The sequence below is a fragment of the Phacochoerus africanus genome, chromosome 11 (genome assembly GCF_016906955.1).
Source record: "Phacochoerus africanus isolate WHEZ1 chromosome 11, ROS_Pafr_v1, whole genome shotgun sequence".
NCBI classification, from domain to species: Eukaryota; Metazoa; Chordata; class Mammalia; order Artiodactyla; family Suidae; genus Phacochoerus; species Phacochoerus africanus.
In genome coordinates, this window is record NC_062554.1 from 95,757,081 (window position 1) to 95,783,101 (window position 26,021).

General features: G+C 33.8%; 1 protein-coding gene across 4 annotated transcripts in view; it reads left to right on the forward strand.

The window, feature by feature from the left end:
• SEMA3A (semaphorin 3A) overlaps positions 1-26,021 on the forward strand; it is a 477,770-nt gene that overhangs the window by 391,154 nt on the left and 60,595 nt on the right. For all 4 annotated transcript variants that reach the window (XM_047753060.1, XM_047753061.1, XM_047753059.1 and 1 more), the window contains 2 exons: positions 24,040-24,182; positions 25,840-25,954. In XM_047753060.1, the coding sequence (XP_047609016.1) occupies positions 24,040-24,182; positions 25,840-25,954 (258 nt within the window). The remainder of the gene's footprint in view (positions 1-24,039; positions 24,183-25,839; positions 25,955-26,021) is intronic.

The following is a 26,021-nucleotide window of genomic DNA, read 5'->3' on the forward strand; positions in this document are numbered from 1 at the left end:
GCTCTAAACTTCATATATCAACCAAACATGCATTACAAAATGTTATGCCAGAGAAGGGTCTTTAAAATGTTTTCCTGGTAATATTAGTAAGAAAGATTTAAGTGTGTTTAGATGCCCTTAAAAGGAACATTTTTAAGTTAGAAGTGTTTGTGTCACTATATGATTTAAGAAATAGATAAGAGAAAATCGCATCCCTTGCCTTCCCACCCTGGCTTTCCACATCTTCCTTTTAGCAATTTATTGATTTCCTGTGGCAGTTTTGGATCAACACATATATTCTGTATTTTAAACTCTATACCATTTTACATATGGTGCTATTATTATTCTAAAATATATTGATTCAAAAATAAAGATATGGAGTTCCTGTCGTGGCGCAGTGGTTAACGAATCCGACTAGGAACCATGAGGTTGCGGGTTCGGTCCTTGCCCTTGCTCAGTGGGTTAACGATCCGGCGTTGCCGTGAGCTGAGGTGTAGGTTGCAGACGCGGCTCGGATCCTGCATTGCTGTGGCTCTGGCGTAGGCCTGTGGCTACAGCTCCGATTCAACCCCTAGCCTGGGAACCTCCATATGCCGCGGGAGCGGCCCAAGAAATAGCAACAACAACAACAACAACAACGAAAAGACAAAAGACAAAAAAAAAAAAAAGATATGCACTTGAAAACTAATTACAAATCATTATTATTAGTAATTTTATAAATTAATAAGTATTCATTTTTACTATCTTGTGGAGGTTTACTACATCATAACTATTTTGGCATTTAATGAAGGCCATTAGCATAAAGGATGATTAAAAATATCTCTTCAGTTTGTTTATAATTTTGTCTAAATTCATATAAATACAATTAATCTGTCCTGCTCATTTAATTACTGATATTAAAAGACGCCAAGGTTTCAATATCAATGAGAGCCATTCCTTTTGAACTTGGTGATGGCAGATTTAGCTTTCGCTTTGAAATCCACACTGCCTTTTTCTCCTTAGCATACAGTAGGATTTAAGTTACAGTCAGTACAGAGTTGTATTTTGGGGTTTGTACATTGTGTTTTGACCCATTTACAATTCAGTAGACTTTAATCTCAGTGATCCTGAAAGTTAATAATGCTAAGACTGATATCAAATGATAACTGCCATTTAATTTCTTAATACCCATAGTTTATCAGTGTATTTTCTAAACACATTTAAAAATGAGCAAATTATATGTATGTTTTGCAGGATAAGGAAGTAATCTTATAAGTCAAACAAAAACCATAGTATTCTGAGAATTGGAAACAAAACACAGAAATTACCATAAAACCTTACTCATTTTTGGATGACTCAAAGGGAAATCTAGGCCTACTAACAATGCAAATTATAAAATTTGGGCTTATAAGACTAGGATGAAACAATAAGTTACGGGATATCTTTGGTCTTTTATGTATTTGCAGAGGTCATGTTAAATATTTTGATTGAAGAGAAATTCTTGAAATAGTGGGATATTTCCACAAGAAAGCTAATGGTCAGTCTTCCTGTTGTTACTTTTGTTGATTTCCTAAAATAAAATCATCCCCCAAAAAGTGAGGCTAAAAAGAAATGGATGGTTAGAGAGAAATAGGGAGTGAAGAGAAACCAGAAACAATACTTTGTTATATTTAAGTATTTTAGCAGAAATTCTAAATGCTTCTATATGTTCTAGAAGATGCTCTAGGCTGCTTTCCAGTAAATAAATAACATCATTTCAACTGGTTTCTAAACTTTAAAAGACATACATAAAAAATAACAAATTAATCATTAACAGTAATCATGTTTCTTGACCCATTTTCTAAGAGTAAAAGCATTTCATTTGTTTTAAGATGTTAATTTCTAATTTAATTATTTAAAGCACTAATTGAAAGGGGGCTGAATAATGCATATTCTGAGTGATTTTCTTAGGTAAGTCTTTATAAGACTCAAAGCATTGTTGAGACAATGGTTGTATGTATATTTTAATACTTACTTCTTGGAAGATTGTAGAAATAGGTTCACTAGAAAGTAAAATGACATCTATATCAAAGACATTAGAAACCGTTTTTTAGTGTTACTAAGATAAAAGAAGACAAACCCTGTACTTATTAAAAACAAAGTTGAAAGTATCAATTGGTTTAGAAAATAACTTTATTAGTCTTTATAATGTGTCTATGGAAATAACTCCATATTAGCACTCAAAACATATAATCATTATTAAAGTAGAAACAGTAGGGAAGAATTTAAAGAAAAAAAAGGAATAGGGTAAATGGAATGCTTGCACTGAACAAAAAGCACAAATTAAGCATCAGCACCAATTTTAATTTGCATCCACTATACTGTGAATAAATTACATTTAGTATTTTACCCAGAATATATAAACATTTTAATAATTAAAACAGTGGTATGAAAAATTGATGTCCTTACATAAAGAAATAATTGATAATTGTGAACAACTGAATCTTATGTTTGTTTAGTGTTTTATATTCATCAGAGTGCTTCCTATAAAATCATTTCATCCTTCCCCAAACCCTGTGAAATAGAAAACTGCAAGAAATAAAATATAAGTAACCTGTAAGAAGTCAGTAGTAACTTTCTATCATGTGAAAACTGAGACAAAACTATCTTCTGAACTCTCTGTTCCCTTTCTAACATGTTTATTTTAGTATTTACTGTTTTAAAACATGTATGTTTCTATTCTCTGTTAAAGCTTTTACAGTTTAAAAAAATGTTTATCAAATTATAGACTTTGGACAATATAGTTGCATACTTTTTAAAAAGCCAAGATTTGCCACAGTTAAAAGATTCTATCCAACAATAGTTTATAGAATAAATTGTGTTATTTATGTATAGATCAAGTCGTTGAAAATTTAGCTGGTGTATATGCTTGTTACCAAGAGTTCGGCCCTGGGACTAGCAACATCTGCATCTCCTGGGAATTTGTTAGAAATGCACAATCTCACTGCCCACCCAGACCTACTTAATCAGAATCTGCACTCTGTCAAGAAACTACATTAAAACTGAGAATAGACTAAGCTACCAAAGCATATTACTTCTTTGATTGTTAAAGGAGAAACAGAGACACAATGGTTTTACTCCATTCTGCCTGAGTGGATTATCTTGTATCTCAACTAAATTGGCATTAGCAAGCAAGAATGTTTGTGTGGTGTTTGTGTTCATTATTTAGATTCAGTATACTGTGATATGGTCTCATCCAAACTTTGCAATTATTCTAATATCAGCCTTCTTAGTAACTTCTGCTTCCTTTGAAACCGGGGAGTTATAAATGCTAGCTAAGTGTGTCCTTTGAACATGTTGGTTGGAATTTTGAGCAACAATCACTGCTAAGACCCCTATGTAAGGCTAGTAAGACCCATCTTACACTGCTTGAATCATTATACCAAAATAATATTGTTTTAATACAGCTTTATGATAGTCCATAAAATCTCCCACAACTATATGTCCTATTAAATGTTCAGAATTTTTTTTTTCTTTCTTTCTATTTTTTTTAGGGTTGCACCCATGGCATATGGAGGTGCTCAGGCTAGGGTTCCAATCAGAACTGTAGCTGCCAGCCTATGCCATAGCCCCAGCAATGCCAGATCCAAGCCATGTCTGCAACCTACACTACAGCTCAGGGCAATGCCAGATCCTTAACCCACTGAGCAAGGCCAGGGATCAAACCCACAACCTCATGGTTCCTAGTTGGATTCCACTGTGCCACAATAGGAACTCCTAAACGTTAAGAATTTTTAAAAAATTATGATAGTGACTTCTCAGTTTGAAGAAGCCTCAGGGTTTTTTTTTCTAAGTTGTTTTCAGAATAAATTAATATGAATTAATTGTTTTACACTTGAAGTGGACTAGGACTAATAATGTTTTATTTTAAATAATAAACTGGATCATAACAACATGGCATTTAAAATGTGTGATAATTGACTATTATTTCCCTGTAAATATCCTTTCATCACAAGCATCCATTAAAGAAAAACTAGGCATATTTTTAGTGCAAAGAAACAGATAAAATTCACATATAAAACCAAAAATTATGCATTTTATGTTACAATTTTAAATTTTTTACTACAACCTTAAATATTAAATTATAGGTATGTGATATAATTATGTATATATACAAATATATATATAACTTATATATATATAAAATAGAGCATTTCTGATATTTAAAAAACTCCCTTACTAGTGTTCAGTTCACATAGATGTAATCCTAAAAAAAAAAAGAAATCTCAAAATAAGTGCGAGTTGTTTTGTTCAAGTAACAGTAATTGTTTTAATTCATTGAAATTAGCAAAGTACAAAATATGGTAGCTAATGTTAAAGTTGAATTATTATTTCTTACAGGAAAATAAAATCTTACAGACTAAACCAGGTGTATAATAATTGTTTTCTGCAAATTCTAATTACTTTGAAAATTATGCTATGAATTATCTTCTTTTCTGCCTTGAATTTCCTTTCCCACATAGAAATTTTCAAGAATCAAAACTATTATTGTCTCTCAAGAACAAAAGCCATAGAAACTGCTAATTATATCACAGCTGAACATGTTTTTCTTCTTTGAAGTGATCCTGAATTTCCAGCATTTTTTAGAACATTTTCAGAGTATGGTAGAAATAAATGCTGAAGCTCTGCTAGTTCTGAAATCAAGATAATTAGTTTTTACCTGTAATAACACTGATGTTATTAAAAAGTTGCCAAGGTCTGTGTCAAATGAAAATTGACCTAAATCCTCCCTAGTCCTTAAATCATTCTTTTATTTTAAGAATCAGGCCACATTTTCATAGATATGTCCTTTTCCCTGGAATTCAAGGACCTAATCAAAGGCAACTCAAAGGAAAACCCCTTTGTGGATCCAGTCCTTGAAGTAGGGCTTGAGCTCTTACCAGGCCCTAGGAAATGGGCAGATAGCAACAAGAAACTTCTTCCATTTCATGTAAAAAATTGATTTTTTATTTCACAGAGTAAAAATATTTGTGTTATTACATATTTAGAAATACTTTGGCAAAGTAAATTTTATGATTATATAAAATTGGCTTTTTTCTGCATACAACTGTTACTAGAATTCACAAATACTAGTTTTGCTATCTGTAGATTCTGAGGCCCTTTTCAGAGAGAAAAAAATTAAGTGAAAATTGAGTATACACCTGAATTTTAAGAATATTTAAAAGAAATCAATTAAGTTGGTATTACATATTTGCCTTTGTTTTTGTGTTGCTTGGAGTGGTTTTGTTGGTTGGTTGGCAGAATTTCAGTCTATCAATTTAACTTTGAATCATGTTATCAAATATGTTAGTGACATAATTGTATGAAACTTAAGAAATATTTGAGAGCATAAATAATATTAAAAGGTTTCAAGCCATTCAAGTCATCTGAAGCTATAGTATATCACCAAGAACAGTATCAAAGAGGAAAACTAAAAACAGAGGAAAACTAAAAACAAATACATTTTTGAGCATCCAGCTATTCCAAATAAATGTTTGAAATCAATCCTGATATTATAAGGATGATTCAGTAAGCAGGACATCTCTTAACTCATTACCTTAATACTTAAAAAGTAAAAAGTGATTTATCTTCTTCAATGTTGGGAAATAAATGACTTTTTCTGATTAATTAAAATATGTCATCTCAGAAGAAAATGTTCTTAATGTGATAAGAATTGAACTGCAATTAAAGTTCTTAATATGTAGAAGAATACTATTAATTTAGGTGATATGTTATTATAATTATTTTTAAATAATAGACTTTATCTTTTAGAGCACTTTTACTTAGGTTTACTTGCACAGTAAAATTGAGTGGAAAGTACAGAGATTTTTCACCATAACCCCACATCCACATATGCGTAGCCTTCCCATGATCAGCATCCCCCACCAGAATGTACCTGTGTTACAGTTGATGTTCCTGCCCTGACATGTCATTATCACCCAAAGTCCATAGTTTATATTAGGGTTCACTCTTGGTATTTGTACTAATGTATAATGACATGTATCCACTGTTACAGTATCATACAAAGTAGCTTCACTGACTTAAAAACCCTCTATGCTCAACCTATTCATTCCTTCCTCCCCCTTAATCCCAGCAACCCCTTAACTTTTTACTGTCTCCATAGGTTTCCTTTTCCTGAATGTCATGTAGTTGGAATTATATGGTATGTAATCTTTTTCGCATTGGCTTCTTTCACTACTAATATGCACTTAAGTTTCCTCCATGTCTTTTCATGGCTTGACAGCTCATTTATTTTAGCCCTGAACAATATTCCATTGTCTGCATTTACCTACTGAAGCATATCTTGGTTGCTTCCAAATTATGACAATTTGAATAAAGCTTCTGTAAACATCATGTGCAGGTTTTTGTGTATATATAGTGTTTTAACTCCTTTGGGTAGATATCAAGGTATACAATTTCTGGGCCACATGGTAAGAGTATGTTTAGTTTTGTAAAAAAAACACCAAACTATTTTCATTGGTGGCTGTATCATTCAGAATTCCCACAGGCAATAAATGAGAGTTCCCATTGGTCCAAGTCCTTGTCAACATTTAGTGTCGTTAGTGTTCTGGATTTTGGCCATTCTAATAAATGTGTAGTGGTATCTCATTGTTTAAAATCACATTTTCCTGATGACATATGACGTAGAAAGTATTTTTCTGTGCTTGTTTGCCATCTATATATTGTTTAGTGAGATGTCTGTTAAAGTTATTGGCCCATCTTCTTATCCAGTTGCTTTCGTATTGTTTTATGAGTTCTTTGTATATTTTCGGTAATGTTCATTTATCAGATGTGTCTTTTGCAAATATTTTTCTTATAATCTGAGACTTGAGTTCTCATTCTCCTTGCATAATTATTTTTCAAAAGATAAAGTAATTTCTAAGAAATGTATCTTATACTTGCACCATTCTTTTATTGTTACCAAATGAGTGAGATATGACTGCAGATTGGAGAAAGAGTTGAAAGGAAGTAACCTTTTATTTTTCTTCCTTCTAAGGGAGATTTAAATTACACCTATACTACATATATCTTTGGTATGGTGGATTTTTTTTTCTCCTTGCTTAAGCACTGAAACTTTAAAAAAATAAATCACATTCACCTCAGTGCACTTTTTCATCTCATTTAATAAAGCAGAGTAAGCACACTGTCTAAAATTTTTGATGAACTTTCTGGCAAAGGGAAGAAAAACGTGCTCTAATTTAAAATGAGGTGAGTTAGGAAATAGCATGTTTCTTGAACCTCTACCAATTTTCTCTTTAAGACAAAGTTTTAGTGTGAAGTCATCGATTAAGTAAGATCCTATAAATTACTTGCTATTATGGAGCAATGACTTTCCTAAACAGAAAGTTTTATTTTCTTTGGATGTAGGAAATGAAAGTTTGCTGCTTTGGTTTTCTACACCCAAGTTCAAAATTTATTTTTAATTTTTATGATATCCACATATTGTAATTACTTTATGACACAGACATCATTGATAGCATGATTTTGTTTTTAGAGAGCAGAGTTTATATTACACATATTCCATTAATCTTGACATCTATAATGACAAAATTTTAAAAGTTATCTTTTTCTAAAACATTAGTTTTATAGAAATTTATTGGGGAAAAACCTGTATTAAATCCTTGGTGTTTATTATCGCAATATACAAATTATTACCTCAGGAATATATATATATGTGTATATCATGTGTAACTATTATGAATAATGAAAAATTCTGCCATGAAATTATTTCCTTCAGGAAATTCCTCTGATCCTCTCAAATAACAAATCATCTAATCTGGTCATACAGTAGTTTATGCCTAGTAATTCAAAAATGTAATGTAAATGATGAAAGGACAGTTTATGATGATGAATGACTATGTTCCTAGTATGAATTTATTTATTTTAGGACCTAAGATAAAGAATTATCTATAAATGTTGCCACTTCATAATTTAAGAAGTAATAAATATTCAAAAATTATAGAAATACCTAAAAATATTATAGTTGAGTAACAATTAAGTCTAAAGACATTAAATATTTCTAATTTATGTTTAACACAGTCCTTTTACATAGTGTAGTTGTAAATAACAAGACATCATTACACAACTCTAAAAAATCTGCAGTAGAACTATATAATATGTAATGAATAAAGTGCAAGTTATATCATCGCATATTTAAATATTGAAGAATTGGTTATTTTACAGCCAGTTGATAAAAAGGTTACATAATTACAAGGGAGTGGAAACAGACCATTTTAGTGGATAATTACCAAATCATAAATAATGATGACAGATAGTCATATGAACTCATGATAGATCCATTTAGTTTAAATTAGATTAATATTCCACTCACTCTCCTTAAAACCTACTTTATGTTCAACATTATGTTTCTGCAATATGAGAAATTCACCAAAATAGAGAAATGATTGTAAGATATACATTATAGAAATAAATAAGTCAACAGGACAATAAGAACTGTAATAAAACAATATGTATTTTTAAAAAAACAAATGTGCACTAAATAGTACTGATTTACTTTCATAGTTCAACAGCATGTAGGCAATTACAATATGGAAATGTTCCTATTTGAATACAAGATGTTAAAAACCATAATATTTAAGTAAAAAGAACATACGTGCTATCTAGATATAGAAAACCAACCATACATTGAAGATTTTATCATACCAAATTTGCTTCTCTATGAAAATCTAAGTGACATTTGGAACTCAGGCTCAATTACATCATTTGAATTTCTCAATTTTACTGCAGTTTGAATGTAAGACTAAGTCATAAAAATAAATATTAGTAAAGGAAAAAGTAAATGATTTTATTCACCACCACCCATAATAATTATTATTTTATTTACAGGCTGTACTTTCTTAATTTTGTCTTAATCTTTATATATACCTAAGCTCACCTTAGCTGAATATTAGGAAAACATGCTACTTTTTGTTTCAGGAGGCATACAAGTGTTTTTAAATTTTTTTCTACGAAAATTTCAAATGCAGGAAAGTTGAATTTGATAGTGACACGTTTGTCCTCAGCCTATACTCTACAAATTTATAATTTTTTATAATTCATCACATATCTACCCATCCATTCCTTTCATCCAGCAACCATCTTTTTTTTTAAATTCAAAGTGACTTCAGACATCAGCACACCGTTTTCATATGATTAACAATGATATGAGATCAGTATTTGTTTATCTATTTTTCCTATTCATATAAAATTTACATACAATGAAATGCACTAATCTTAAATGTACTACTCAATGAGTTTTTAAAGATGATAAACTTCTGTACCTCAAACACTGATCAAGGTTAGGAACACCCCAGAAATTTTTTCCTGCCCTTTCTAAGTCAGTCCCCACACCCTTGTCGTCAGAGGAGTTCACTGTTCTGAATTTTCAAAAATAGATTACTCTTGCCTCTTCTAAAAACTCATATAAATGGAGTTATACAATATGTGCTCCTTTGTTGTAATGTCTTTGAAATCCATCCCTGTCATTGCATATATCAGTAATTTGTTTCTTTTTACTTCTGAGAAGTGTTTAACTGTTTAGATATACCACGTTTGGGTTACCTATCTGCCTACTGATAGATACCAGGGCTTAACAAACTTGCTATAACCATTCTTGTTCAAGTCTAATTCTAGACATTAGCTTTCATTTGTCTCAATTAAATAGCAAAGATGGAATGACTGGATCGTAGGGTAGGTATATGTTTGGTTTTATTAAAAAAAAAAAAACCAGACCGATTTATATTCCACTCAAACCTGTATGAAGGAGGATGCTAAAACAGTAGATTAGTGTAAACAAATTGAATATTGATAAAGTCACTGTGACATTTTATAAAAGAAAAAAGATAGGAAGGCAAGATTGATAACAAGAAACACAAAAAGCTACTGAAAGGATGGAAAAATTTTAAGGACCTAAATTAAGACATGAATGATAAAGATAGCTCTAAAAGGTACCTAGGAAAAAGATAGAAATACAACTAGTTGATTGACAAAATGTTAATCCCAGGCTTCTGAGTTGAGTGATTCTAGGAAATAGGGTGGCATTGAGAAGGATGAGGTTCTAGGAAGAGCAGGCATGGAAATGATGGATCTAGTGAGTTATTCTGAAGAGCTAAGTATGCAATAACTATGTTAACATGGTCAAAAGTAAACGAAAAATTGCTGCTCAGGTATAGAAGAATATCCTGGGAATTGGGAAATCGATAAAGATGGGGGAAAATTAGGGGAAAAGGAGAGGCCTCCATCATAAGAGTGATATATTTTTGAGTATTTCCTTTCTCTGCTTTCAAAAATGTCTTTTAACAGTCAAAATAATTTTAATTACCTCAGTGATTACACACACACACAGTCTTACCTATGCATAATGTAATTTAAAAACAATAGTCATTTAAATATTGCAAAGATGATGCTTACACTCATGGTATAAATTTGTTGACAGAAAATACAAGGAGGCACCTGCAAATGCTGCAGTGCATTGTTTTGCTTGACTAAAAACATAGCTATTCAGGAGTTCCAACTGTGGTGCAACAGTAATGGTACTGTCTTGGGAGCTCTGGGACTGGGATTCAATCCCTAATCCTGTACAGTGGGTTATGGATCCAGTATTGCCAGAGCTGCAGGTTAGGTTGCAACTGCAGCTCTCAACTGATCCCTGGCTGGGGAACCCCATATGCCATGGGGTGACCCCCCCAAAAAAATATATATATATTCAAGCCCCAGCATTGAGAGGCACACCTCACTTTGAATCTTTAAATCTTTGTGTCTTTATCTAAGTCAGTGTGGAGAATAATGTGGCTGCTGATCTTTTTAGTTTCTGACTCATTTTGATCTGTTCTTTCATTAGGGTCATCTGATTTAAAAAAAAAAAAAATCATGATTTGCCCTTTATCTTCTCTTGTTTTTAAAGAAGACACTCTTTTTTTGGTTTACTTCAATGGAACTCCCCTTAGATGATTTCTCATGAATAGCACATGGCTGAACAATGAAACAGAGGCTACCAACCTTGGGTTAACAATAAAGACCGTACATATCTCACAATGGCATGTTGTTCTATGTACCTGTGTTTTAACTCTATTAGGTCATTTGATCATTATAACATCTCTGTATTCTCACCCTATGATGAGAGGTTGAGAAACAGATACATTAAATAATTTGTTCAGGGTCACACAATAAGTGGTAGAAGTCAGTCGCATACTGTGACAGTGCCTTAGCCTATGTGCAGTTATGCTGCCATCACCTATGTGAAGGCAGTTGACAAACTGAAAGACAATTATATGAATAGAATAGTGTTCAGCTGAATTCAAGTTAGCAAGAATTTAAAGTGGTCTATACTGTCCTAAGAAGTAGGCAGCAACTTAAGATGAATGACAAAACCCTCCCTCAAAAGAATTTAGTGAAGAAACATGCTATATCATTGTAAAGAATAATAACATAGATGAGTACAGTGGAAGATACTGTGGGTGATAAGACTAGATTATATGTGGGGGCTGAATAGTGAAGACCTTGAATGACTTTTAAAGGAGCCTGAATTTCAATGTTGAGTCCGTGGAAAACCATCAGTAAAATTGAGCATATATTTAGAAATACACACTGGCAAAGTTGTGACTTGTCAGTTGGAAGGATTTTTTGAAGCTGGTGTGTCTTTTACAACCACTACTTTAGGAGAGAGATGAGAGAGCTTTAATATTGAACAAAAGAAGGGAATTTTCATAGGGGTAAAATTGATAGGAGATGCCAACTAAATAGATACAGGAGATGAAACAAAAGATGAAAGTGGAAAAATGTTTTCTCTTTGACTGCAGGATTGAATAGGGGAAATTATAAGGTAATTTATTTGGTTTGATGTTTGAGTTGCAGGCACTACCCCACAGTGATGTTTGTGATCACTTCATGCGTTTCTTCTTGTAGGTCAAATATTCTGATTACTTTTTACTGCCTCTTTGGTAATTTGCCTTCAACTGGGAAAAGGTGTGGAGAGTTTTTGGTTATGATCATATTGTTCAAATCACTTTTTTTTTGTAGTGATAGAAAGCATCAAGCTTTTCCCCTAATTTTTGTTAATGTTAAAAGCTGGCCTCTTTATTAAAATAGTGAACTAAATAAGCAAATAGTGTATAAGGATATGCAACTTGGAGACATGTTACAAAATATATAGTTATAACTGTTTGATGCTGCTGGATGCAATAAAAAGAACTCAGCTCTTGTTCATTGCTGAGACTAGCTCAGCAGGTTAGGGCTGAGGAACGGGTGCTGTGAAACTTAAGGAAAAAAGTTAACATAAAACAAGACACAGAGACATTTATCTAAATTAAAGGTGGGAACCGGGGACTCAAGGTCTCAGGGACCAAGAGTACCGCCTCAAGAAACCACACTGCTTTTATTGTGTTCTTTAGGATTATGTCAAGTGAGGAGGGGGCTATAGGTGCAGGATATAGGTTTTTTTTTTTTTTAATTATTTTAAAAGTCACATAGCTGGTAGCTGATTAAGCTTTTATTCTGACCTTCAGACCTTTAACAATCATTAGCATTGAGGAAGCTTGGCATCAGCTATCTATGCATAGCATCTAGAGAATCACTATTGTGCTTCTGCAGACAGCGTGCCTATCTGCAGCAACCCAGTGTGCCTAGGTTTGCACCTCGGTTGTCCTTGCTAATGTATATCCTGCTAGCAACCCCTCATAAACCCCTTGGGGCCATGAGGCTCATCTTCCTCTTATTATTTAGAGGATATATCATGCTGTGCAAACAGTGTGCCTATCTGCACAGATCCGAGTGCCTAGACCAACACATTATGTCCTCATTCAACTGACCCTATGAATAACTTATGCCTTTAGGTCTTTGTTCTTAAGCTTAAGTCATTTACCAGCACTGTGACTGTTTTTCAAGCAGGAAGGTGGGGTAAAGTAAAGCAGGACAAGATGGAATTTTCAGCATAGAAAATAGAAGCAAAGAGGCTAAGAAAAGATTGTAGAAACCTGTCTCATGACAGTTCATGTCCTGGCCTTGCCAGGTTCTAGTTTGCACATTGAACATTTGCTGGGTCTGTTAACATCAGAGTTTTTTCTGGGGCAAATGTGGCTGAGAACAAAGTATAAAGAGACAAGGCGGTGGGGTGGGGGTGGGGGAGCACAATAAATGGTACCTATTGTTTTCACATACCGTTTGTGCTCATCTTCCATCCTAATCAGCCCTTCTCCCTTCCTGGCATGACTCATTTTGAACCTTTCTTCAGGTTAAACTATCCCAAGGGCTGTTCATAGTTTCTCAGCCAGCTAAGCATCAGAATTTTTCCAGGCCTGTTCCTTGGCAGCCAGAGGTTTTTCTCTTCCACAGCCAAAAATGATATATCCATTCTGCTCAGGCTGTTAGCTAAGAATGTGAGATGATGACCTTATGCCACATTCCCTGCATTCCCAATGTGCTGCAAGTTCCCATTCACTGCTTTCTAAGTCTTTGAAGGCTTTTCCCCCCTTATGTTGCATCAGAGCTGAAAGGGGAAGAAACCAGTCACTATGACTGCCATCCTGGTGTGCTGGCTTTCCTCTCGTGATATTTTTCCCCATTGGCAGCTTCCCTGCTATTAGCTTGTAAGGATTTTGAAGCCTATGGGTGTGATACTGAAAATATTTTTTTAATTATAAAAATGAAGTTTTACAATTTACATAATTTACAATTGGTCTTTGTTCTTAGGTGGCTTTAACAGGTTTATAGCTTCCTTATCAGCTGGCTTCTGATTCAACTTGCTTTCACTGGCAATCTAAGTTTCTGCTACCACTAACTTTTAAACATATATCTATACAGGATATTTGCTGGAATTTTTTAAACAGTGTTTTAAAATAGTAACAGCTAGGGAATTCCCCAGCATGGCTCAGCAGAAATAAAACTGACTAGTATCCATGAGGACCTGGATTCAGTCTTTGGCCTAGCTCAGTGTGTTAAGGATCTGGCATTGCGGCGTTGCTGTGAGCTGTGGTGTAGGTTGCAGATGCAGCTCAGATCCTGTGTTGCTGTGGCTGTGGTGTAGGCTGGCAGCTGTTGTTCCGATTCAACCCTAAGCGTGGGGACTTCCATGTGCCCTGGGTGTGACCCTAAAAAAAAGCCAAAAAAGAAAATAAAACAAGATAGTAACAGCCAGCAATTTTGAATGCCTACAGTAAACTGAGATGCCGGTAGATTGATACACATGTATATGTAGCACCCCTCAGAGACATGTGCTTCTGACAGATAAGGAAACTGAGGCTAGTTTTCATTAATTTTTTTGAACTTACAAGTGTAGAAGTGGGAGAAGCCTCATTTCTGTCTCAGTCCTAGCGTAGAACAGTTTTAATATATGTGCAGTGAGGAAAGAACTTGTTTCTTTTTATTTTGGTAATTCAAGGTATGCATTTAGTAAGGATTTTCTTTCATAAGTAGTCACAAGTAGATGTAGTCTACTTGAGATCATCTGTCAAGTGTGAGGAAACAAGAGTGTGTATTTTTATTTGTCAACTATTTGAGAAACCTTCTTGTCCTCTTATAGATGGTGTCAGGATTGAGTAACAGAGTAAAGTGACTAGGGTTGTTTTTCTGCTGTGGGTTTTTGCCCCTTCTGTTCTGCTCTGGAACCTCTTAACATGCTTTACAAGAGAATTGTCTGAATGTGTCGTGGTGTGAAACTAAGTAGTCCTCTTGCATTTGTATAAGAGTTTATAATTTTTAATCCCACCCTCTCTCCAGATGAGCTGTGTGTAATTCATGTTCTAGAAAACCAGTGCATGTCCTACGTTTTAAATTTATAGATACTTGAGAAGCCTTAATTAATCATCCTATAAATTGAATTCATTTTCAGAAAAAAAAATTTCTGCAATTTTAGTTGGATGTTCTTGTTCTTTGAGGACTTGTTGGTGTAGGGAGAAGGCCAGCCAAATGCTGGTCAAAATGTTGCCATACTAGAGATTCAGATTGATCCTAATGCTGTGAGCAGCAAACTGTGTTCATTATTTAAATAAGCTCAAGCTACCAAATGAATCATAAAGGCAGCTGCTTGTCCTGTGCCAAGGTGTCGTTTACATTAAGTGTGAGACTGCACCTGAAAGATAATTTAATTTGCAGCTGCTAAAACTATTTCGACAGAATGGTACTGTTACAAGTGGCAGGTGGTACCCAAATGTGAATTTTGCAAGAAATGCCATATGTGGGAAGAGGTGTAGAAGAATGTCAGGGAGGGTGGTAAAGGAGATGGGGTGGGGGGAGAGAGAAGTGTATTTACTCAGCATTTATTGCTATTAACATGATTAAAGATTCCATGCTTCACATGATAGCATTAGCTCAAGATTATTAAATATGATTATTTGTTCACTTTCTACCCCATGCTCAGGGGCATTGCAAAAGTAGCACAGTACCTGTAAAGACAGAGTTTCTTCCCCAAAGGCATACTATTTAAGCTATCCAGATGAGAGAATGTTTCCGACTCTATTTACCTTCCATAGTGTTTACATTGCAGTTTTGTGCTGGCAAGATTAATGTACTTTGATCTTGCTTCAATGGATTTGCCCCTTTCTTTTGATGTTCAGCTTTTAATACACATCCACACCAACTTCCTGCTTCACATTTCAAGATACGTTTTCAAATTGTACAAGCTCAAAGATTTTGTTAGATCATTGTCACTTGGGATTTTGTGCACTTTACAGAGTAAAGAACTTTACAGAGCTGCAGTGTGGAAAGGTATCTAGGGTCGTTGTAACTGTTTATATTATTTAAAAATCTGTGTATGTGTGTCTCTTAGTTTCAGTGGACTTGGCCAAATTGAAATCAGGAATTTGTATCTGGGGACTAGAAATAAGTAATCTCTGATTTAATGGGTTACAGAACACAGATTTAAAAAGAAAAAGTAACTAGTGAGTTTGGGTTTTTCATTTCTGCTTGCCATTTAATGGGAGTAACTGGAAGTAGAATAGCTTCCTTTGTGAATACCATGAATTTTCTTAGGTTCCTGAGGAGAACTAATAAAGTAGGTCAATCTGAGTCAATTTTGGAAAAACATTTCCATGCAGAGTTTGTGATGACAAGGAAAGTTATTGAATTGCTTACAGCTTCTCAGAACAGTGGTAATCTCTGACTCCTAACATATGCATTGTTCTTAGCTTTATAAAATGGAGAGGCATGCTTTCTGTCATTGTAATCCTATTGATGGAATCTAATTTTGAAAAAAACTACAAGTAGATAATCAGTTTTATTGCATTGTCTGTTACAAAAGGATGTAACCAAAACCAGGAAAGCTTCTTCCAAATTAAAAATATTCATAACATTTCAGAAAAAACATTTTAAAAACCGCTATTGTATAATAACTCTTAGTTGCAATTTAAAGACGCATATATAAAGACTTATTTAACCAGGAACCCAAACACTGTTGAGCCTGTAAGGATTTCTACTCACCCCAAAGCTTAAATAAACTATGCCAAAAAGCAAGAAAATGAGATTCTTTGAAAAGAAAAAAAAAATACTACACATTTTAGTTCAGCAAATTCATCACTTATGAATTCATTCATTTAGGAGAGATATCTTATTTCACAAATTATTCTTAGACTGGAAGAAATAAGACAAAATAGAGAGCTCAGCTTATAAGAATAGAGGGGAAAGATAATTATTAAATAGAGTTTTATGGATTCTAGCCGAGGAATATGCATCAGGTACCAGGCAATCGTTTGTTTGTTAAAAGGTAGTAGACCATGCAGGATGGTTTGAAGAAGGTGAGGCCAGAGGCAGGGAAAACATGTTCAATGTGACTGCCAGAAGAGAAGAGATAAGGGCCTACATTTGGGTAGCTGAGGTGAAATAGATTCAAAATAAGCTTAGGGCAATTCTCTGATATATATATATATAGAAGCTTTAGCCAGAGAGGGAGAAATATAGGACATATGCCTGTCATATCAAATATGAAAATGAGTATAATAGAAAAAGAAGTAAATAATTTAGAAGAGATAGAAGCCAACTTTGCTTCATGTGAACTGAACTAAATGCCCCTGAAGATAGTAGTTCTGGTGTTTCTCAAAAGGATATGCAGGTTCACTAGGGGTTAAAGAAGGAAAACTCTAGTCAGTTCTACTGGAAGGTAAGTTGAGATTAGCGTGTGGATGACACAGATTGCCCTTAGTTTATTTTCTGTGTTAGAAACAGTGTGAATAATGAAACTGACAAGGTTCTCCACTTTCCTCTTGTGCTAGGGAGCTCTGAGCCACAATCATGGCCCATCTTAAACATACGCATTTGATGCTTTTAGCCATTACTGACTCGGAGTATCATCAGTTCTGTTGCCCTCTCTGCTTGCCACAGCATAATTTATGCTACTTTGTCATATCCTGTGACACTTGAAATCTGACCTGAAAAATATATGGTATAAATGCATTTGCACTTACTCCTATAGTGCTTTATGGATGGATGGCTTAGAAATAGATAATATGTGTGGAAGACCAGTTAGATGATTCCAAAAATATTAACTGCAAAGTTAAAAGAACATACATGAATTATGCTGGTAAGCTTAAGGTTATAAAAGAGGGAAAAGGAGTGAAAATGATAGCAGGATAGCAGGAGTAATTTTGATAATAAATTTAGAGTGCAACTTAGGAGCCCTACAAGAGATGGAAATGATTTAAGGTAAAATAATATTTTATACTAAGGTGTTGATCTTAACATTAATCAAAATGAGAAGGTAAGAGCAGAATCAGTCTTTAAATAAAAGTTGACAGGTTCCTTGCTAGGCATGATGAATTAAAGTTATGGTGAGATATCTAAGTAGAAAATTTTAGCCAAAGCTTTGAAACTCAGAACTGTATCAAGGAAGAAAAAAAAGAAAGGCTCATATAGTTTGGTGATACTTCAAGCTATAAAACTGAATAAATTTCTGAAGAAAAAATATTAAAAATATAAGAAAGTTAAGAATACCAAAATAGTGGGCAAACTAGTAGGAAATGACTTCATTTATAGGAAGGGAAGGAAATAAAATGTGTCCCAGAAGAAATTTAGGGAATGTCTGTATTTAGGAATTTCAGAAAGAGAAGAAGATTGTCCTAAAAGAAATTGTAAAGTTTAGCTTATTAACAATTCAGAATCAGAGTCAAAAAAACTACAAGCAGGAGAAGCAATAAAAATTTTAGGGAAGGTGTGAATATCTTATTGTGTCAGTGGCTGAAGACAATCAAAAGATGATGGATATCAACATTCTATTTGTTGATTTGGTGGTTTCTGTTGATCTTCATTAGAACACTGCCAGTGGTGAAGGATGCCAACATCTAGATTACAAAGAGTTGAGAAGGAGGTTTTACCTAGAGCAAGGAGTATAAGTATGAGTGCTTTCCCAGGAAATCCTGTAGCTTAATGGATGCAGGAATCCATGCTGGATTCTACAAGATAGAGTGTCTGTTGAAGTATTTTTTTGTTGTTTTTTTGCTTTTTTTCTTTTGCAGTTTTTTTCATGACTTTTGAGAGATTGAAAATCCAACAAAGAATTGCCTTCTTCCCTTTATTTTGCAGTTGCTAGATTTATTCCTACTTTCTATCACTTTTCTCAGTGCTCTAGCCTCTCTCTACTTTTCTGTTTTTACTCTATACCCTTCTAATCACCCCCACTGACTTTACTTTTAAATAATTTAAACTGTAGTCCACGTATCTTTTCCTACCTCTTGTGTTCCTTAGTCTAAGGGAAACCTCACAAGCATCTCCCTCTAAAGATGGACTACACTAAGTTAACTTCCTTCCTCATTCTTATATCTATTCTTCCTCAAGTGTTCCATCTCAGTAAATGATTCCTATCAAGTTTTAATTAGCCATTTCTTTAATTTTTCCATGATTCTTCTTACTGCTTCTCATATTCAACATCATATTGGTGATTATAACCCACTGATTCTACTTTCACATAGTCTCAGCATATGCCTCCTTCTCTCTTATATAAGTCCAGATGAACATAATTTCTTACCAGCTTTCACTACCAGCCATCTTCGTTATTGCCTCACTTGTGTGTAAAATCATACAAACATCTACAGCAGCCAGAGTGATCTTCTTAAAACAGAAACCTGATAATGTCAGTGGTTTTCCTTTTATCCATTAAGACAATAAACTACTGAACAATGAATTTCCTTCTTATGCTGGCCTCTGCTTAACTTTATTTCATCATCTTTGACCACCTCTCCCTTCACTGACTACTTTCTGGTGTATACCATTCTCTGGTGTTTCTGTGACCTTGCACGCATGATCCTTCTATTTGGAAAATTCCTATTTATTTTTCAGTTCTTGATTTATATGTTATATCTTCTGGGAAAAATTCTCCCTAATTTTTTCAAAGCAAGATCAATTGTACCTTCTATTTCTCAATGCATTCTTGAAAACTAATTTTTCCTGGTTATGTGCAGTTACTTAATTGTTGGTGTTCCTTCACAGATGGTAAGCATCATATATACAGAAAACATTTCATCATAATATCCCCTAATCTTTCACTATTCAGAACATAGAGCACATCTTAGAAAATATTTGCTAGGAGCTCCTGTTGTGGCACAGCAGAAATGAATCCGACTAGGAACCATGCAGTTGTGGGTTCGATCCCTGTACTCTCTCAGTGGGATAAGGATCCAGCATTGCCGTGAGCTGTGGTGTAGGTCGCAGATGCAGCTTGGATCCTGCATTGGGCTGGTTGTGGCGTAGGCTGGCAGCTGTAGCTCTGATTCACCCACTAGCCTGGGATCCTCCATATGCCTCGGGTGCAGCCCTAAAAAGAAAAAAAAAGAAAAGAAAAGAAAATATTTGATAAATTAAAGTATAAATGGTGGCTGATGGCATGAAAAATAGAGATTGTTTATCAGAACAACATTCTACAGATTATTGGGTTGAGAGCAAAAAGATGCCTTAGACTCAAAATGGAAGAGAATTCTTCCACAGAAGGAAAGAAAAAAGAAACTGTGGCATGAAGGAAGGAAAAGCACGAAGTTGTTACTAAATGATCTTGGTCTCATCAGTATAGCAAATGACAAGTCCATTTTTGGAGGATAAAGGGAGATATTGGTGCATTAGTTGTTTCGAAGACAATCAGAATGATTTTAAGCAGTTTTGAAAATAAATCTAAAGTGAGCCACTAAAGTAAATAAAATAGTTTCTAAGCAGTAAGATTCTTGCTTAGGATAAATAGCCTGAATTTATAGCACATTCGTTTACTATGGTTATATGGTTTTCTTCATCCTTGATTGGATATTTGAGCAAAGGGGAAAATGTCCTGGGGTTTTATAGGCAGGTAAATGGAGGTTTAGGAAACCAAGAGGTTCTAGGATGATAGGGGAGACGAATAGAATGAATGATTAGAATTTGGGCTGGATAAAGGGGGAAAGTCACCAGTGAGGAGAGGAATAGACAGTAAGAGGGACAAGGAAGGGGAAGGCAAAACTGGGGGCATTGGGAAGTAGAAAATAAATAGTAAGCAGTGGTTTGGGCCAATTAAAATACTTTCAAAATTTAAAATATTAGAAGAATGGCTGCTTTTAAATTTTTGGAAGCTGTCTCATAGAGACTTATTTTATCTTGAAATTGAAGTGAATGTTTTTTCAAGTATAAGATATAACCTAAATTTCTTGAAGACAAATCACATTAAATTTACATCATTTTTCTTTGGTATTCTCTTTTTCTATTTTAATAAATTTGGCTTTTATTTTTCTATGCCTGATGGTATTTTTCATCTGTATCTGAAGCTTGTCAAATTATTAATTCATATACCAAATCCTCTGTGCCTGTAGTGTCAGGTACTGAAGGAGAGGCTAGAATTGAAGGCCCTTTCAACAGTAAATATACATGATAACTTATTTGAGTTACTTCCCACTAGAGTCCACATTTGTAAGATGATAATTATTTTCACATAACTCAGAGAGGGAAGCATGATGCTTGATTAAAGCCTTTTCTCATGCCCAAACACCAACTTAAATTATCTATAAGTATTGGCGTTCCATTGTAGCACAGTGAGTTAAGGATTTTGTATTGTCACTGCAGTGGCTTGGGTTGCAGCTGTGATATGAGTTCAGTTCCTAACCTGGGAACTTTCATATGCTGTGGGCACAGCCAAAAAAAATTATGAGTGTAAAATATTATTTTCTTTATCCTTTGTGTGCTTCTGACAGCTTTTACCAGATTGTAGCTTTCTGAGAATAAATGACATGCATTATTTTGTTTACTACATAGTGTCTTGCATGTATTTGCGATCAAATAAGAGGTAGTTGATGTTAATTACTTGAAATTCTTTGTTATTCAGGTGTTTATATGAAGAACTGCACTAATTTGGGAGGTAATAGTAAACAGACTTCTCCATTTCTTCAGTGTTAATGGAGAAGAATGTAGGATTTTTCATTTTAATTCTGCAGTTGGATTTTAATGAGATATTATAATGAGAACTTAGCATATGATTGAGGCTTCCTTTCAGTATCATCATCATAATAGTATAATACATTTGTTAACATTTTACAAAGTTGTTTCACAAGCAATGTTTAAGTTCAAACTACTTTTAGAAGAAATGGCAAATTGAACTAAATTTGGAGTTATTCAATTTGAAATAAACTCATATAGACCAATAGACTATGATGGAAAATAAAATAAAAAATAATATATATATATATATATATATATATATATATATATATATATATGAGTGAGTCTCTTTGCCATACAGCAGAAATAGGTACAATGTTGTAAATCAACTATACTTTAATAAAAAAAAGGAAATAAACTCAATTTGAAAATTAAGCATCTGAGGTCTGCGTGGTAAGAATCTTATCAAAAATCAAAAAAGCTGCAGGTGACTGGACTGACTTTTCTCACATGTAGGTCTGTGATATATATCTTTGTGCATATGCATGCACACAAGCACATGCCAAATTTCTAGGAATCTAGCTTCATCAGTGGGGTAGTAATTTTGTAACAAAATTCTTACATGTCACATTAATTATTCTGCTCACCATTCTTCTTGAGACAAACACATGTATACAGATACATGTATGTATATGAATAGAAATTTAAAAAAAAAAACCTTTGGAGCAGTTATTCAGGTTGAAATAGTGTATTATCAATTCCAATACTAAGTGATTCCCACTTTTAAGGTACTATTCTCATACATTTATTCCACTGGCACTTTGAACTTTAAATATGAATAGGTAGTGTTTCATGTTTTACACTATTTATCGTATCTGTATAATTTGCCTGAGAAGGATAGGGAGTGCAGCCCTGTGAAATATAAGTGTGCAGTCCCATAGCAAATGTTAAAGGAAAGTTACAAGCATAGTACACATGATAAGAAAGATTATCCACAGATGAAAAAAAAAAAAAAAGACTAACATGGATAAAGCTAGTTTCAGGATTCTGATCCCTTTCCTGGTGTCTTAAGTATGGCACTGACCTAGATGTGTATATTTCAGTAATGTAATACACCATGGGAGTAAAAGTAGATTATTATAAGAACTTAAATACTTGTAGTGTCCTAAGTGCTTTCAGTGAGATAAACTCAGCTGCTTAGTAGTACTACATTGTTAAAGCCATGATGTTATTATATAGTGTCAAATAGTTTATATGAGCCCACAGGCCTATCAAGTCAGGTATTTACAAAAGTATGTTTTGAAGTGGTACTCTAATCACTGCTAATATTCCTTCTGTATAACCCAGTCAGTCTCATTTTTTTCCTTTTCTTTTTGCTTTCCTTCTTGCACAGATATTCATTGAATGCCAACTACGGTTTAAGCTCTAGAATCATAGCACTGAACCTAACACACAAGGTCCTTGTTCTCATGGAACTTACATTCATTGGGGTGAAGAAAGAGACAGACAATAAGCAAATGAAGATTAGAGAGACAGAAAAATAGATATATCTTAGCAGGTGTTTCATAATGTCAGAAAGAAAAATAATGCATGAAAATAAAGAGCAACTAGGAATAAGAATGTTAGCACTTTAAAGTAGTCAGCACAGATTTTCCTAATAAGTATTATTTTGAACAAGGACTTGAATAAGAAAGAATCCAAGCCTTAGAATATATGTACTTGACCTGTTTAAGAACCAGGAAAGGGTATGTCCCTCAAGGAGTAAGTTAGCAAAGGAGGTATAGGTAGAAGAAAAGGCAAGTGAAGTAGCAGGGACCATATAATAAGTGGCTTCTGGTCACTGAAAGAATTTTGCATTTTATTGCAAGTGATTTGGAAAGAAAAAGATATGGGAAGGTTAGAGAGGGAGGTGACATATGCAAGGTACACATTGACTGTTAAATGGAGACAGAGAACTCAAGGGTAACTTTAGGGTTTGGGGCTTGAATACCTAGTAAATGAAATTAACATTTAATGAGATCAGCTACAACTTGAGAGAATTTTTTTGTTTATTATGGACCTTATCTCTCCCCTACCACCCAGCTTTTGCTGAAAAGTAGAATAGACCAATTGGTAGTTCAATTTAAATGATATTATTCTTGAAAGAAAGCATAACAATGATGGCAGCAGTCAGTAGTATTTGTTAGCACTTACAGTTTGCAAAATGCCTTAATATCCAGTTATGCATTTGTACCATATGGTCACACTGAGGATTTCTGCACCTACTCCTAACTTTACAGAAAAAAATAATTTTTTGAGATGTAAGGTGATTTGTAACATACTCTAAAATGCATAAAGAACAGTTCACACCTACTAAAAAAACGAAAGTGAGGAGTTCCCATCGTAGCTCAGTGGTAATGAACCCAACTAGTATCCATAAGGATGCAGGTTCAAATCCCTGGCCTCGCTCAGTGAGTTAAGGATCTGGGTTGCCCATGAGCTGCAGTGTAGGTTGCAGACATGACTTGGATCCGTGTTGTTGTGGCTGTGGCTTAAGCCAGCAGCTGCAGCTCCGATTTGACCCCTATCCTGGAAACTTCCATATGCCACAGGTGCAGGCCTAAAAAGAAAAAAAAAAAAAAAAGCAACTGAAGTAAGGAAAGATGAGTTCTTGAAATATGTCAAATAAGAGTTGAGAAAGTTGAAAATGGACTATAATGAATGGTTGTATTTACCCACTGTGAACTAATATATGTGCTATAATTTGTCTCTCAGATCCAAGGTTCATTAGTGCCCATCTCATCCCAGAGAGTGACAACCCTGAAGATGACAAAGTATATTTTTTCTTCCGTGAAAATGCAATAGATGGAGAACACACTGGAAAAGCCACTCACGCTAGAATAGGTCAGATATGCAAGGTGAGGTAAAGAAAAAAAATGAGGCGGGTATTATTGTCCGTTGCAGTTCTTTTTTTCTTTTCCACCTATCTATAAATATAATGAAAAATATCACTAAAAACTTGATCCATCACTACAGGTTTTTAAATGTCCAAATAATATTGAAAACATTAAAGTTGCTTGTGAATAATATCATAGTCAAATATAGAGGTAGATGTTGTGAGGCATTATTTCCTAATTATATTAAATAATATTAGTTTGAAATTCTAGAGGAATAAAGTTTGTTCAAATTGCCTGGAAAAATATATTTTTTTTTGTATTCTGAGATCTAGAGAGTTTCCTATAATGTGTAAGTTTTGAATGAATATTTTTGTTGGAATAACTAAAGTATGAATATAAAAGCATTACAGTGTGTTTTTATAAATTGATTTTAGCATCATATGTACACATAATATACACACACATAATATTGAACTTTATCGGAGGCATTTTATTTACTTGGTGACGCAAAATCCTGTATAATATTCATTATAATGTTAGATGTACAGAATAGAAAAATGGTCAGTAGACTTATGGATTAATTAGTCTCAGTGTGAAAATATGATAACACTACTGTTATTACCTTCTACACTGTATAGTGCAGTATATATGCAATATCAATAAAGCCAACTGTTATATGTTAAAGCACCTTTCACCTCAAGACAATCATAAAGCCAAATTATTGTCTTAAAATGAAGTTATTTCTTTTTAAAAAAATTATGAAATTTTTAAAATCCCCATGTTGGGAGAGAGGGTAACCTCTTTCTTGCCCCAGTCATGATCTAATTATTTATGTGTAGTATGTTAAATTAATGGAAAATTAAAATTTGTAATGATCTGGAAACATACAAATGATACATGCAATATATGAGAATCTTTTCTCTGCAAAATACCAAGCATATTTAAAGGCACTGCTTATCAGGGTTTTAAAAAATCTTTATACAAATAAAATAATATAAACAAAATATGTCAGTGTTACATATTTTTTGTCAGCATTATATTTTTGAAGGAACAATTATTTCCTTCAAAATATGAACATAAATATTATTTTAAAACACTGTAAGTTACCAGTAAATGCATTCCATCATAATAGAGTGTTTTACTATATTAAAGTTTTATTTTCAGTGAGAAGATAGCTTTTCAAAATGTTTATTCTAGAGTGAGTTTTCCTGATTAAGGTTTATATAACTATTCTGTCAGCATGCTATTTGCAAAGTCAGAATCATTTCAACTGTTTCAGAGTATAAAAATATTTGATGCTAGCATTTTTCTGTCTTATATTTTCAGTATGGGTTAAAACACATGCAGTTATTCTTCCATTCAATAAATACTCATTAAGTACCTACTATGTACCAATGTGCTCTCCTTTGTGAAGCAGCCTACTTAAGTGGGTAAGATCTTAAGAAATAATGTATGTGAGAGAGAGAGACTTAGCAAACTAAAACAAACAGGAGTAATATTATTCATTGCAAAGTACTAATAATATAAGAAAGCATAGGTACTTGTATCTAGTCATTTTTCCATTTGAAAAGTGAGAAATGCTATTTGGTATCTGTCCCAAGGTACTAGAAGATAAGATAAATGTTTGAAATTTTCATTGGCATGCACTATTTCTAAAACCAGTGTTCTCTCCTTTCAGAATGACTTCGGGGGCCACAGAAGTCTGGTGAATAAATGGACAACATTCCTCAAAGCTCGTCTTATTTGCTCAGTGCCAGGTCCAAATGGTATTGACACACATTTTGATGAATTGCGTAAGTAGCTGATGATATTGTACAGATAGCGTTTGTTCAAACTTTGCCATACCTTTCAACAATGCAA